The sequence below is a fragment of the Gasterosteus aculeatus genome, chromosome 17 (genome assembly GCF_964276395.1).
Source record: "Gasterosteus aculeatus chromosome 17, fGasAcu3.hap1.1, whole genome shotgun sequence".
NCBI classification, from domain to species: domain Eukaryota; kingdom Metazoa; phylum Chordata; class Actinopteri; order Perciformes; family Gasterosteidae; genus Gasterosteus; species Gasterosteus aculeatus.
Genome location: NC_135705.1, coordinates 1,013,885 through 1,030,718, shown reverse-complemented (window position 1 = coordinate 1,030,718; position 16,834 = coordinate 1,013,885). Strand labels below are relative to the sequence as shown.

The 16,834-nt window shown below is 48.0% G+C and overlaps 1 protein-coding gene across 1 annotated transcript in view; it reads right to left on the bottom strand.

Annotated features, from left to right (window-relative positions):
* The window catches only part of grm7 (glutamate metabotropic receptor 7), an 84,290-nt gene extending 72,321 nt beyond the window's left edge, over positions 1-11,969 (bottom strand). The window contains exon 1 of the mRNA XM_040204326.2: positions 10,824-11,969. Coding sequence (XP_040060260.2) covers positions 10,824-11,330 — 507 coding nt within the window. The 5' untranslated portion in view covers positions 11,331-11,969. The remainder of the gene's footprint in view (positions 1-10,823) is intronic.
* Between the last annotated feature and the right edge of the window lie 4,865 nt (positions 11,970-16,834).

Below are 16,834 nucleotides of genomic sequence, written 5' to 3'. Positions count from 1 at the left end.
TAAATAATACGTATATTTCCTTCCCTGCCAAGAGGGCACATTGAGTTTGACTGTGATTATCGAGATCAACCCGACCTGCTGATGTGACAGGAGGAGCAGGAGTGCGTAGTGTGTGTGTGTGTGTGTGTGTGTGTGTGTGTGTGAGGTCACGTGACGCATCGGGGGACATGTGATCTGAAACCGCAAACACAACCTTGTGCTGCATTCACTGAACCAAGTCAAAGCACAACAACACAACCAAACAAAAATCACACAAACTTCACTTTCACGTTTGTCTGCAAAGTGAAATTCTGCCTCAAAACCCAAAAGCGAAAGTATCTTTGATGTAAGCTGCAGACTTTGATAAGTTTGCTGAGGAAAGATTGTGGTTTGGGTGTAAATAACGTCGGCGACACGGACAGACGTCCCCGGTGTGAAGGACCACTTTGCTTTGCGTCAGAGTTTATTGAATTAAATCAACAAACGTTCGATGATGTGGGTGTAACTGGTTACACCGTGACAATGACACACACACACACACACACACACACACACACTGACCGTGTGCACCATGTGACGCCGGCTCTGATCTATAATTAATGTGCGACTGTAGAAACGTAACACGGAAGTTAAATGTCTTTGATAGCGGGGGAAATATGTGGATAACAGAGAGTGTGTGTTGCGTGGAGACGGGGGGGTTGATGGCTGCGTTGCATGAGGGGGGAGGAGAGGCCAACACACTAACGAGTAGCCGGTCTTAATCTGCAGGATTCATGTCCGGGCTCTTTATTACATCCTCCCCCAGCAGCAGACCCGGGTGATGTTGAGGGACGCGGCGGCTTCGGACCGACCCGAACATGAAGCAGCTCCAGTGGCACAAAGTGGAACCCATGAATGAAAAAGGCTCATGAACAACAATCAAACAAAGATTTTTTTAGCGTTTTTCCAGAGCGACCTGCTGCCAGTTACATTCGGGCTTCCCGCCTTGCTCATGGGCACATTGATCAACTCGGCCCCCCTAATCCCCGGGATCCTCCTGCCGCTTCTTTATTGCCTCCGCTGAAGGCAGCAGCCTCCCTGGGGTTCATCCGCTCGCTATCGGGCCCCGAGACGCTGGTTGGGGAAAGTCGCCGCGCGGTCACAGTCGCCGGTTAATTTCCCTCCGAAGGGACGAACCACCGTCTGTCATCCGATTTGAGGACGCAGCTTCCCTTCGGCTCTGCGACTAACGACACGCCGGCCGCGACCTCTCCGGTTACAAGGACCGTGGGAAGGATTTTAACATCTCAGAGGTCATGAGGTCCAGCTGGAGTCTGCAGGGACCCCCCCCTGCCCCCCTGCCCCCCTGCCCCCCCCACAGGGTGAATGAGGAAGCTCCACATTGTGGTTTGTAACTTAAATTCATATGAAATCGTAATATTATATTCATATTTACTGATATATTTCCTCTTGTATGAGCAACGAGGGGAAACAATGATCGTCAAGTACGAATCATTGTAGTATTTCTTATTTGGCTGTTTACGTTTTGAGTTGTTCAGAGACCACGAGGGTTCAGATTGGACACTTTTCTCTGGCTCATCATCACATGGAGTCAGGCTGCTGTGAGCTGAGGCACTCCAGTCAATGGTGTGTGTGTGTGTCAACTGATGAGTGGATGTACACACACACACACACACACACACTCACTGAGGAGATGTTCAACTACAGTGATTACCGTCAATTTTAGGTGAATAACTGACAACACGTTGGTTCACAGCCAGGACGTGGGTGGTTGAAAACAAACGCGTCTCAGGCTCAGAGGATCTGTGTGTGTGTGTGTGTGTGACTGTGTGTGTGTGTGTGTGGGGGGGGGGGGGGCTCTGTACAGCTGCCCCCTGAGGGCGGGTCGGCGGGGCTGATGTGCAGTGGCAGACCAGTCGACTGATGGGGCTCTGAGTCGGTGGAGGAAGGACTGACGGAGGAGAAGAACATCGGACTGATTGATCCACTCATCCAAGTAGACGCTGGCGGACGTTTACTACGAACCACTCACTTCTGTCGTGTAACAACGCGAGGTGTGTCGCACCGCGGCCGAGGACCCCCCCCTCACACTCACTCATGGGGACCACGTTTGATTGTGCCGAAGCCAATAACATTCCTGAGAGAAGAGGAGGACGAAGACGTGAAGGTTGATCTCTGTAACCGTAGTGACGCAGACAACCAGCTACAGCCCTGATTAACCGCCATTGTTAAGCTGTCACTCATGACGCCACGCCCCTCTCAGTTGATGCCCCGCCCCCTACGCCACAGCAGAACATTTGTATTCTCCTGTAACGTGCTGATAATATTGGGCATCGTAATAAGAGGCCTTAGAGAACGACACTTACGTGGAGGTGGAAACCGTCATTTGACAATGAATGAATCGATAAATACGCAGATACATTTACGTTGATGAGTGTCGCCGGGTTCACGGAGAGAAGAAGAGTAGCAGACAACATCTCAGCTCTCACTGTCAGAGCTGCTCACGCTGCTTCGCTGATTCTCTGAAGCTCTTTTGCCGAAGGAACACGGTTGCTCTACTTTTCACTTCTTTATGGTTTGTTCCTTAACTGATGAACGCAAACGAAATGCCCAGAACTCTTCCCACCGCCGTGTAAAAAGAGAAGGATTTTGACTGTTTGTCTGCATTGGTGAACCGGGGCTGAACCAGTGGTCGCTATCTGGGTAGAACTGGTATTACTGGTATTATTATTATTGTTAGCTGGTAGTTGTGCAGTTACATAGTTACATACAACCCAAAGAACAGAGCAGGAGCAGCGCCACAGAAGCCATTGGCTTTTATATTCCGTCCCAACAGATAATAATCAGCTGGGACAGAACCGAGCTACACGGCCTGATTAACGCTGGCATTGTTTATGTGAGTCACCGCTGTGGTTCTTTTTGTCTTCTTCTCTCATTATTCACTGATGTCCTTATAATTCACCCCCATATTCTACTCATCCAGTGTTCATTATGGGGAATATTCACGTAACCAATGTTTGCGGCGCAGATCGGTAACGGCGTGCGTCGGTCCAATCACACGGGAGGAGGGGCGGGACAAATCACAGGACTTTATTATGAATATGTTGTGGTCCTATTGTGTTTGTTGTGCTATTGAATACATTATTTTACGGTGGACTTTCCCAGGTGTGGAATAATGAAAAAGAACAAAACGATCCAGATGTTTCCTCGCGCGCACAAAGCTCATCAGCTTCATGAAGCAGTTTCATCCTCTTCACCAACATGTTTCAACAAGAGACATTTATTTCTTTTTCACGGATATTTTTTGTTTCACCAGAAAGGTCAATTGAGACTCAGTTGTGATTTGCGATGGCGACCAGACGCAAGCAAAGCGACTCGGCACAAATAAAAAGGCTTCCAGGGTGGAACGTTTACAGCTGTTTTCTCCTTCAGGGGGAACTGTGTTCAGTCAGAGGCCTGGTGACGCTTTAGCTCACTGCTGTGGTCTGTTTGTAGAGGATCAACACTACGACGCGGCTCCAATGCAGATTGTTGGTGAGTAAACAGCCGCAACGAATTCTGAATGAATGTGTCACTTCCAGTAAATCCACTAGAAATAAAAGTCAATAATAACGAAGCTCTGTCACAGGTTTGTTCATCACCGCACAAACAAACTCCTGCAGCTCGTAGCGCTTGTTTTGAGGGGCATGTAACATCTGTATGCACGCTGCAGTCGTCTCAGACAGAGTAAGGGACGGGGGTCTGTTACTGTGAGGGGGGGTATAATCCATCAGACGCTTGACGGAGACACGTTCATTACACGATTCATTGCAGCATCACGACCCCTGACCCCTGAAATACCACGCGAGTCATATTAAAAGACAAAGTAGAGCCAAAGGACGAGCGGATTCCCGGGGGGGGGTCAGCAGGTCAGACGTGCAGAGCATGCAGCCACAAGCCCGACTTTCCCTTTGACCTGTCCTTCACTTGATGTCTGACACAACATAAGGCCCTTCAACCCCCCCCCCCCCCTCCCCCCTCCCCCGAAAACCAAGGATTTACCCAGAAGTCCGAGGGACACCTGTCTGACCCGCTCTGTGTGTCCTGAAATCGTTGACACCAAGAGGACACTTGATGTGCGGCGTGTTGGCAGAAGAACCGCCACTATGAACCGAAGATACCGAGACACACACCCGAACACACACACACGCACACGCACACACACACACACACACACACACACACACACACAAACGCACGTGTTAAATATAAACGCTTCCCGAGTAATAATAAAGTTGTGGCTTAACTTCCTGGAGTTCACATTATGCTGCTGACATTGTGTCACTCGTGATCTGATATATATATATATATATATATAAATCTATAAACCTCTATAAATACATATATATGTATTTACATATATATTTATATTTATGACGGTGGAGCAAGCACACTGTTTTTTTATGTTCTCCGTCTTTGTACTAGGAGGACATTTTAAGACGTATGACTGAACAGTGTGATGCACAAAGTTTAACAGTTACAGCATTGAGTGGTATCCATAGCAACAAGTATCATCTTGTCTGCCAGCTCTTTGACCACTCCTCGCGATTTCATGGATTTGATTCAGAGTAATTTGAGAACGAAATGGGCCAGAAATACCTCCGTGACTCGTTACTGCCTTAAACTCATCTTTCTTGCGTTGCCGTGGAGTCGCCTGCAGCCTCCCTCGGCGGCCGTCACTCAGCTTAATGTGACCATATACGTTCTCTCTCTGGAAGATGTTGATTGGGTTTCCTCAGGGCGTGTTGGTTTATTGTAGTTGTTCACGTTAGATGATCTGAAGTCTAGTGATGAACACAAAACCAAAGAGACCAAAATCATGTGTCTCATGGGTGGAGACCCACAGAAACCACCTAAAAGTTTATGTAAAAACTGAATATGAATTGAGTAATTACCACATCTGTTTCCCTCAAAAACAGGATTCCAAATGAGAGCGATAACCCTCGAACACTAATTAATGAACCGATTTACGTTAAACCAGTTAGGCTGTTTTCCTGCTCCGAGTCAGCAGATGACATCGGAACCTTTCACTAAGAGAAGACCCAGAACATTCCTCTCACTTGAGACGTCTCCCAGCTCTTCCTGGAGAACCCAGAGGAAAGTGTAGAATACTCCACCAGCTGGCCCCAGATAAGCCTGGGATGGATGGACCTTTTCATTTTAACACTCCAAATGCTGCAGAAACCACAGGTGGTCCCCCGAAATCAAATGTCGGCCTGCAACTCGGGGCCGGCTGTTGTGTAGCATCAGGACCGACTGAAAAAAAGGTTTGCATTTTAAAAGAACACACAACTATCTAAGTACTTTATGTCGACTGTGTGAATATGAAGGATGAAGTCTGCGCCAACAGAAGAAATAGTACCTAAAAGAAGCTCCTCGTCCATTCAGAGTGATTCTTCAGTTGTCTTTCTACAGGGAAGTCACTCTGTAGACCCATAGGGCAGCGATAGAATATGTGATTGAAGAAGAGGAGGCAGGAAGAAGTGTCAGGCCGGAGTCGATCCCATAGTGGAAGTTAATTGGCTCAATTTAACAGAGTGTGAAAGGAACCACTCAGAACCACTTCGCTGAATAGATCCCGAACCCGCTTCAATGTGTAATCTTTTTCATATAAAACTGCACCGACCACCACAGGAAACAGAGCCGGAGTGGCGTGCGGACCCCTGGGAGCCGACCCCCCCCCCGGTAATAGATGGGCCTGTGTGTGTCTGCGTCTCAGGGGCCGACCGAGACTTCCACAGCGAGTCCTTTATACTTAACAAATGCAGCGCGGAGAAAGAGGCTCGCAGAGCCGCTGTGACAGGCGGAGGACGAGAGGCCTCTCGCCGCTGGGGGATTAATGGAATGCGAGCGTTGCAGTTTTGTGAGGTGGCTGCGAGGAGGATCGTGGGAGCAAAGCAGGCAGGGGGGAGACGAGGGACTCAGAGGGAGGAAGGTCTGCGGATGCTTCGTCTAGAGCAGGGGTATTCAACTAAAATGTAAAGAGGTCCAGTTGGAGCCGTTCTCGTCCTCACATGGAGGAGCTCATTAAGCCTCACCCGTCACCTGTCACCCGTCACCCTTAGCCTCACCTTTCTCTCGCTTTCTCCTTCCTTTTCTCAAATTTCGCTATCTTTGATATTTGCCGCTACCTCTCTCGTCTGTCCGCAGTATTGAGACAATATCGTCATCCTGCCTGGAGAGTATCAAAGCTGATACAGATGTTCTTTAACCCTTAAAGGTTGTTAAATTCAAGACTTTTAAGACCTTTTCAACACCTCATAGAATCAAACTTTCATCCCGCTGGTCAAGGTAGTAGAACGGAGAACCGGGAGACAACCTGCCTTCAGCTGCTTTCAAAGGCCACCAGGGGGCGACTCCTCTGCTCCCATAGACGTCTATGAGGAAATGACTCTACTTCTCTGTAGTGACCAGCAGGGGGCGACTCCTCTGCTCCCATAGACGTCTATGAGGAAATGACTCTACTTCTCTGTAGTGACCAGCAGGGGGCGACTCCTCTGCTCCCATAGACGTCTATGAGGAAATGACTCTACTTCTCTGTAGTGACCAGCAGGGGGCGACTCCTCTGCTCCCATAGACGTCTATGAGGAAATGACTCTACTTCTCTGCAGTGACCAGCAGGGGGCGACTCCTCTGCTCCCATAGACGTCTATGAGGAAATGACTCTACTTCTCTGCAGTGACCAGCAGGGGGCGACTCCTCTGCTCCCATAGACGTCTATGAGGAAATGACTCTACTTCTCTGTAGTGACCAGCAGGGGGCGACTCCTCTGCTCCCATAGACGTCTATGAGGAAATGACTCTACTTCTCTGTAGTGACCAGCAGGGGGCGACTCCTCTGCTCCCATAGACGTCTATGAGGAAATGACTCTACTTCTCTGTAGTGACCAGCAGGGGGCGACTCCTCTGCTCCCATAGACGTCTATGAGGAAATGACTCTACTTCTCTGTAGTGAACAGCAGGGGGCGACTCCTCTGCTCCCATAGACGTCTATGAGGAAATGACTCTACTTCTCTGTAGTGACCAGCAGGGGGCGACTCCTCTGCTCCCATAGACGTCTATGAGGAAATGACTCTACTTCTCTCTTGATTTATTCCCTCAGTAAACATTGTAAACATGAGGATGATGTTCATTTAGTAAATTATGGTCCACCTAGAGTCAAAGAAAGCAGTGTCCTTCAGGGCGGGGCTTACTGTGATTTTTCACCTTTTCTGTGTATTGTACATAAAAGTTACCTAAAACATTTTGGTTGCCTGACTAAAAACAATAACTTGGCGCAGATCGATAACTAACAACGGAAAACAAAGAAACATGGCAACGGTCGAAAAATGTCAAACTCAAGGCTCCAAAAGTTCAACAAAGGTCCCGGTGAGTGTTTTCCTCTTCGTGCTTATTGCTCTAAAATGAAGGCAGAAATAGCGTCTCTGCAGTGACAGCAACAGGGCGCACTGACTATGATATTGGACCATATATGATTTGTTCCAGAGACCTGCAGCGACTTCATAACCAGAATATTGTGATGCAATATTGGATGCTATTTTCAATGCTGATTGTTGTCTCATAGAAAAAAGAAAGCTTTGGTACAGCAAGTCATTCATATTCATTGAAGCTTATTTTTTCATGTAGAAGGAACATTTTCTGAGCATGTCTGAGTCAAACCCCCCCAACCCGGGTTTGACTCAGACATCGCGAGTCAGAGAGAGCCAAGAAGAACTTATGAAGACTTAATCATCTTATCAGTGACTTGGTATTATTTCGTTCTATGCGATACGCTGGATATTCACTGAGGATTCGGCTGTTATTCGTCCTCCTAGGGACAAACTCACAGGATGACCACATGGAGAGTTTCACCACTGAGGAGTGTAATATTTGGTGTCTGAGTATTTCACGCTGTTCCTCACTGCACCAAAGCAGCTTCATCTTTTTGTTTCCCTTCTGCTTATTTTCCATATTGGAGCAGCCGTTGTTAGTTATTAAGTTGGCTATTGTCATCGGTTTGCAGAAATAATCATGCAGGAGTTTTAATGAAAATCCACTCTTTGAAAATCATTCAATGTCCTTTTCTTCATGGTAGCTCTGATAATTGTCACTAATATTTGGCACTAATATATTCTCACAGACAAGAACAGCATTAATAAAAAGGCTTGTTACAGTCCACAACGCAAAGACCTTTAATTTACTATCTCTGATGGCAAAGGATGGCGACAGGCGTTTCCATTGGAGCTGAAGACGGGACATGTTTGGCTAAAGGATAAATGCCTCAAACAATGACTCAATTATCAAAAGAATTTGACTCCTTGTTGTTCTTCTCAGTTCAGACGTCTCCAGTTTCCTCCAAACAGGCCATTGATCACAATGAATATAGTCACCAATCGTGGACCAATAACGTGAATATACCCATGAGTCTGACTCCATTCCTGGACAAAAACATGTCCCAACCAACCCTCCCTCCCCAACACCCCCACTCTCATTACCCTGCAGAAGTGGTGAGGGGGGGGGCAAATATTTAGTAACACTAGACATTTCTGTTTGGAGTCTTGGCCAACCCAAGAGGCCGGCGTGGTCGGTGCAGCGCAGCGACGGGAGCATTTATCGTCCCTAACGAGCACCTGGGCCGAGCGTTACGGCCTAATGGAGCAGACCAAGGGGGGGTGGGGGGGGGGGGGGGGGGCAAACAGAGAGACAGCAAAGCAAACACGAGGAAGAAAAATGGGACGCGAAAAACGTGATGGGAGAGAGAAAAAACCAAAGGAGTGAAGCCTCGCTGTTATCCTGGCTACTGTGTGCATTATTATTCATGACTTCACTGATGAATGGTTGTTTTTAGAATGTCACAGAATGTTAAAGTATATTCCCATTCACGTTTCCCAGAGCCATTGTTCTCTTGTTAGGTCAAAAATATTCAGTTCAATTGGAGAAAAATTGGATTTAAAAAATGAAAGAAGCCAATCGACTTTTAAAATGCTAAAATTAGCGATTTTTTGACACAATATAATCCAGAAGCATTAATAAATGTGAAATGTACTATTTATAAATCGTTTAAATTTAATGTTACTAAAAAGCTGCAGTCTCATGTCTTTATGAGGGATTTTGGTTCGTCCCTTAAACTGCAGAGAGCAACATTGACTCTTTTTCTTGGAAGTCAAACCGACCAAATGGAACCAGGGTTCTGCTGGGTCCCGTTTCAGGGGAATGGCTTTTTAAGCGATGTGGCGTGGTCCTCTTGGAGTGAGCTACAGATTATTGTAAAAGACATGATTTATCCGAAAATAAGGACTATTTGAACACTGACTGTTCTGCTCCTCGTCTCCATGGGAAACAGTTAAGAAGGTTTTAAAGTCTGGTATTTGTGGTCTATTCCATATACAATTGAGCCCATTCTGGCTCTCTCGGGAAATCATTCTGGGAACTGAGGAAACGTTTTATATCATTCAGTATGATTTCTACAACATTTTACATTAAAACCACCATCATATTAATGCTTGGAAGTATAGTTTATGAAACTGAAAACAAGGTCCGGGGATTATCTTGAGCAACACGTTTCCTAGAAAAGAGACTCAAACGCCTGTTAAACTGGACCCGGCTCAGCTGGCATAATAAAGTGACACCTGTAAGTGGATTTAGTGTAAAGTTACTCTTCAAGGCCGCAGCTCGTGGCCTTGAAGCTTTGACGTATTAAGAACAAAGTGTAGGAGCCCTGTGCAGAGCCGTGGAAAGGATTCTCTGAGGTCTACGTCAAGTTATAATTATGAGCAACGCTAAGACTCTGAGAGCTGTGAGAATGAAGGATTAAACGTGATAGAAGAGATGGTCGGATCTATGCACTGATGCACTTTATCTGAGCTCTGGGGTCGAGGAGACCTTCATCTGAGCCGCAGGAGGGGAACGAGTCTGAACCAAAACCAGCAGAGGAATTACAGCCCGGAGGAGAGGAGCTGTCCTTTCAGCACCACCTCTCTGCCTCTCTCTCTCTGTGTCTCTGCCCTGCTCTCTCTCCTCGATTACCCTTCTCCTCCTGTCCCTTCCTGTCCTCCAACACACACATCCACGTTACACTCATTCATCTCCTACAAAAGGTCGGGCCGAGATAGAGGCCCGGCTTAGAGGACAACCCGGAATAATGACTAAATAACCGACCCAGACACCTTAAAAGAACAGTTGGGCAGAAATAAGAGAATTAACTCATTCACGGATTGTTTTTATAAGCCTGCTAATCCCGTCGCTGTCATTGACAGGAATGCCAGCATCATCTGAAAACAACACAGAAAAGCTTCTCACTGTCCCCGAAGGATTATGTCTCCCTGCACTGCCCTTAAAACCAACGAGAAAAATCTTTAATTCAGCTCAATTTGTCATCAATAGGAATACTGATACTTTTTACGAAGGAGCTGCATCCAACTGGCTGATGTTTGAAGGTTGCGTTTCCCTTGTTGATCTTTGGAACTCAAGAATGTTCAGTGTGCACACAAAGCGTCGACACACACAGACACACACAGATCTCTAGCCGGTGATGGATGTGATCTGCAGGTACTGGGCCCACTGAACCCTTCAGTCACACACCACCCGCAGTTCCAACAGCCCCCCCACTCCAAAAAAAACATGACACATATCTCGGGGGCTCGCACTACAGGCGGTGCTCCGCTGCAGCATTATTGCATGTGCGTGAGGAGAGGTGGTGCAGGCCGCCCACTGGAACGCGGGGTTACATAAGAACCGACGCTGGAGCCGGGGAATAAGTCACGAGAGCGCCATGAGTTGTGTCTGTGTTGAGGAAGCCCCCCCCCCCCCCCCCCTACCCCCTCTTACCTGGAAGAGGCGCAGTATGTTGGCCACCATGATGGACACCGAGCTGGCGGACGCGCCCACGACCCCGACAACTTTCTCGGGCTTGACGAACATCGGCGGCTCCCCGTTGGTGCACCTCACGTCCGACGTGTCCTTCTGGATGAGCGCCTGCACGAAAGTCAGCGACTGCTCCAGCGCGTACGTATCCCGGGAACAGGTGTCCAGGATCCGGGCGCCCAGGGTGACGTTGGGCAGCAGATCCTCGTCGCCATTGATCTGGTCCAGTGCGTACATCATCGCCTCCAGCCGGTGGATGCCGTTCTCCTTCTTGATGTCCCCGCACGGAATCCCGGGGACCCCCCTGGCGTGGACGGGGAAGAGCCCCCCCAGCGTCACGTCGCCCTCCACCCGGATCGAGTGCGGCGCGTAAATCTCCTGGGAACCGGCCAGGTCCAGGAAAGCGTGAATCATCCACAACACCCGGAACGTAAAACCCGGTGGTAGATGGGGGGCCGAGTGTCTGGCCATTATTGGATCCGTGTCCCTCCCCGAGAACGAAGCAACTCCGTTAACAGACAGAAAACAAGTAGAACCACCGCGAGGTGCACAGACACTTTTCTAGGACACTTTTACGAATTCATTCACAAGCGAGAACATTGCTGTGATTTTCCCAGCAGAGAATGAAAGCCGATGGGGGGTGTGGGGAATCTGGGGGGGCAGGGGGGGGTAGATTAATCCCGCAGGTGCAGCCTTTTATACCCACACACACACATACAATCCAACCTCTGCGCCTCGCTCCCCGATGCGTAATCCGCTAAGTGTGCGCAGAGTTGCTGCCGCACGCAGCCACGGTCGCTTGTTGCTCCGGAGCTCATTCCGGGGCTTCAGATGAGGACACCGCCAGAAGGTGGATGTTCATGAACGCCAGCGAGAAGGTAAAATGAGCACCCCGCGCACGCTCATCCCGCCATTCCGTCTTGGACGCGCGAGGAAGAAAAACAAATGGCACGCGTTCGGCACTGATGTCATACTTAAGGAAGCACAACAGAGATGGATGTGGTCACACGTGCAGTAAACATCATCAGGAGATCTGACCGTCCGATGGAAGAAGAAGAAGCGGGAGAGCTGAAGCCGCGCGCATCGGCTCGAGCGCGAGAAATGAACTGCGCCGAGCGTCTGTGACACGGACCCCCTCACCCCCCCCTCACTCCCTCACCCCCTCAGCAGCCGGGGGCCAACAGCAGCAGGCCGTGGGAGGCCAGATGTTGCGCGCAGGAGGAGAAGAAGAAAAGAGTTGTATTGCAGTTGAATCTCCTCTCTCTCCCTCTCTCTCTCTCTCTCTCTCTCTCTCTCTCTCTCTCTCTCTCTCCCTCTCTCTCTCTCTCTCTCTCCCTCCTGCACGTTCGTGCAATTATCAAAAGGTGCGGAACATTTTTACACAGACAAAAAAACACACCCATTTTATTGTTTTCGTATTAAAGCCTGTCGTTATGATGAATGACTGCGTTCATAATCCTTTGTTCAAAAATGGAATAAATCCATTGTGCTGTTTCCAGCTGGGACTGGTTAGAGGTGGGACTGGTTTCCAGCCAGCTGAGTCCTACTGAGCTCAGTCACATTGAGTCAGCACATCACTTCTGTTGGTGGATCAGGTGGTTCTTTAACCGCGAGTCGTGCAGCAACACACAGGAGATGTTTCCAACACCTCTGATTCCTGTTGACACCTTTCTGATCCGCTGTCTTTACCAATGCAACACTTCCTGGCCCCGGGTTCACCTCAGAGGAGAGGACATCTGGAAGACTGACTGAGAAAAGCTCAGGGAACATTTACTGTGTTATCGAGAGTCAGCGGGTCAAGCGCTGAAGGACGCTTGTTGGGCCGAAACCATTTGATAAAGCGATGTAACGTTCCTCGCAGAGCTTGGAAAAAATGTTTCTCATTCGATGTTATAGGAAAATGCCATAAGTGCAAATGTGTTACCACATTACTAGGTAATTGTATTGGATTTCAGTTGCTGAAATGAGCTTTCAGACAGAATGTAATGAACCCCTCACTTGAACAGCCACTGCTGCAGGTCGCTCATAACGCTGAAAGCCGCCCCGGCAAAAACAGGCAAACGACAGGTCAGATGTTTGATACCAGACAGTCCATCATACTACATTTTGTCCTGGGGCCGCTCGCAGGTTTGTTACAAGGCCCTTCACGATGATTCTTTCTCCTGAAATAAGGTGACACACGATCATGATGACACCAAGTGATATGTAGCATCATTCATTCTGAATTTGACGGGAGGGAGCAGGTGGGCGTGGTGATGGTCAGGTGACTTTGACTGGAGGGAGCAGGTGGGCGTGGGGATGGTCAGGTGACTTTGATGGGAGGGAGCAGGTGGGCGTGGGGATGGTCAGGTGACTTTGACGGGAGGGAGCAGGTGGGCGTGGGGATGGTCAGGTGACTTTGACTGAAGGGAGCAGGTGGGCGTGGGGATGGTCAGGTGACTTTGACGGGAGGGAGCAGGTGGGCGTGGGGATGGTCAGGTGACTTTGACGGGTGGAAGCAGGTGGGCGTGGTGATGGTCAGGTGACTTTGACGGGAGGGAGCAGGTGGGCGTGGGGATGGTCAGGTGAATTTGACTGAAGGGAGCAGGTGGGCGTGGGGATGGTCAGGTGACTTTGACTGAAGGGAGCAGGTGGGCGTGGGGATGGTCAGGTGACTTTGACGGGAGGGAGCAGGTGGGCGTGGGGATGGTCAGGTGACTTTGACGGGAGGGAGCAGGTGGGCGTGGTGATGGTCAGGTGACTTTGACGGGAGGGAGCAGGTGGGCGTGGGGATGGTCAGGTGACTTTGACGGGAGGGAGCAGGTGGGCGTGGGGATGGGCAGCAGGCAGGTTAGGCCGGGGCGGCGTTGGCTTGTCAGGTGGCGAATGGCAGAACAGTGTAGACGCTACACCAGCTAAACATCAGCATGTTAGCATAGCATTCTGGTCGTCTTGCTCTCATGCGTTTTTTCGTATGGTCTCTAAATACTTAAAATGACTCATTGCCGGTTGGTTCCCTTTCTTTTCATTCTGTGGCTCCACACTGTTCCTGCTTCTATACCACCTCTTATATCTCACGACAGCGGAGTCTAAACATAATGGATTACTCTGTAGCATCTCTATATTTTCTTTGTGTCTTTAGTCTCCAACCCCTGGTTGAAGTCATTTGTCACGGTTTAGCCGCCAGCAAAACGTAAAGATAATTGCATTCATCCCGCTAACCGTGACACACATCTGAGCTCGCTCATACTCCTTTCTGCATTTAATCACAGCCTACTGGTAAAATTTCTGTATCAATGAAAGGTCAAGGAAGCTCTAGGAAGCGGTGGCTTCTCACTGAGTACAATTTAATGCATAACTTTAGTCTGAATAAAGAGCCCTCAAAGTGTGATTATAGCTGTAACCTGATCAGTGAGCTGACATTTAACATGTGTAAAATGAGAAATAACTCTAATTAATCACCAACACACGTCTGAAGGTACACGCAGCAGCTCCGTTGGCAGAGCTCCCCTGTAACCAGATGGCAGAAGCAGCGACTGTAGTGCTGTTGGAGTGGAGCCACCAGCGACTTCCTATCTCATCTTCCAGGGGTAAATGCTCCCCAACGTATTTAAACATGCAGCATTGTGTCGGCTCTATCTGTAAAATCTCTGTTTATGGCTCGTTTCTGTTCAGAACCAGAGCCTCGGATGGTTCTTTACCTGTGGGGCCAAAAAGTGTCGAGGAGGTGAAGTGCTGCAATGGCATCAACAAAATGTAAATCTGTGCTCTCGCCTTGTGTTCAAACAGATGGAACGCATGCAGCAGCGGAGGAAACACTCAGAGCTTTAATCCAGTGAAGTACAAATACAAGAGTGGAAAAAAAAGAAAATCGTACATCAGCATCACGTTGTTGGAGAACCAGCGGTATAAAAGCAGACGGTGCACATTTATCAGCAGTGAGAGAAGAACACGAGTTTTATCTGATTTGTGTCGTTAAAGTATCAGCAATAAAAATACACACATGTAAAATTCTAAAAAATGTTTTTTGCTTTTTGTACATTTCCAGCAGGCAGGCTGGAGGACAAAGGGACGCTTTTAAGACACTCACAAGTCCTGAGGTTTATTTATTTATTACTCTTGGCTGAGATGTGGATCAGATGTTCATACAGATGTGGACCTCTTTGCTGGGGCCTTGTGTTCACGACGCACTTCGCCCCTCAGCGACCAAATGTCGAAAGGAAAAGGGCTTGTTAGCCGCTAGAGGTTGTTTCTCTACTAAATTCATGCTTGACGGATATTGAGTTTTCTGTTGCTTTAATGTGATTCGGTTAAATTAATTATCAATAATTGAGAAAGGATTATTCTTGGAACTGGTTCTGCTCTACTTGATGTATTTGTTCACTTTTGAACCGCCAGAGAAGCAAGCTAAACGGTGCCAGTTAGCTTGCTAACCTTTGCTAATTAGCACTAAACAATGAGTGCAGCTGATGCTGATGGGAATATCATCAGTTACACACCTACATGTTTCTAAAGTATTAGATAGATGATAATGTTCAGCGTCGAAAGACAAAAAAATCCGTCAAGCAGGTGAAATACGTCAGTGAATAAGCGGAGAGAAGACGACAGGGCGACATGAGTCCATCCTCTGGGGACGTTGCATATCTGTAGCCTTTCCATGTCCATTCCTCTGAACCACCTCTTGGTGGTAAAAAAGCAAGTGACCAGTTTTATTTATCGTCGGACGACTATTTGAATCAAAGCTAGACAGTGAAAGTCGTGCCAGTATTTATTATGTCACCAGTTTGGTTGACGCAGTGTTCCTGTACACCATGTAACACGTCGGCATTAATATATACTGTATTTACTATATAACGTAGTACAACATGTAACAGATCAATGGTCTGGTGGTATTTTATTTGAAACGTAATGGCGGCTGTTTACTTTCCAGTTATTTTATTGGAATATTTGAGACTTTGTCAAACTTTTCCCATAACAAGCTCATCTGAACAAACCAACGGGTCTCTACAGTGTTTATCAGGTAATTCCTCTATTGTACGTTTCCAACACACCATCGTGTGCCTGGGATCTATTTCTCTTGCAGACATTCTTCCCTCTCTCGAGTTTCCCCACGATGCAAACTTGTAATCGACCTTGTCGGGGCGCTGACGCATCGAGTCGACCTCAAACAGCCGGAGCAGACAAGAGGCCGACTGATCAAACGCTTCGCGCCGCCACAGATTACCCCGTATTACCTCACGACTTCAGTCAGAAGTTGCACTCCATCACATCACAAAGACATCATCTGACGAGGAGCTGACGGCCGGCATCCTGCGTTCGTCAAACCAAAGTTGCCCTCAAAGCTGCTTTGGGTGGAGCTGGTTTTAAACGCTTTATGTGAGTCCGGAGGAGTCGAGAGATGATTCATTGGAAAGGGAGGGAGAAGAGTTCTTACATAAACATCTGTATTCACGTGCTGGACTTCTTCGTATTCTTTGATCTTTAGTGATGTATCGATCACTGGGACGGTTACTGAAATGAAAAAAGACATGAGGTGGTGAGGAGAAAGTGTATTAATTCATTGTGAAACATGAGAAGACAGAACGACGCTGCTTTTAAAGCCTGAGACGCTCAGATTTACCAACAGTAGAGCAGCAGAGGTGATGACAAGACGACAGGAGGCATCAGTTAAACAAAAAGAAGAATAAGAAACAGACGCTTGGAAGCTGTTCATGAAACAAGGCTTTTAATATGTGGATCAAGTAGAACAGCTGGATCTCTTATGTACGTGTAGCACCAGACCCGTTCTGGAGACTCATCTCGATTTCTTTCACGATCGCCACAGCGAGCAAAGCTGCGGTTTAAGACTTTTAGAAGCGCAACCTTATTGATTCTCAGACATCCCGCTGGTCCACCTCGACCCTTTGAAACACGATGGAGCTTCAAAGCTGAGATGTAAGATATATATAAGACATAAGTCTCCCCAACCCTTAGCGTGACAGAAAGTCACATGACAG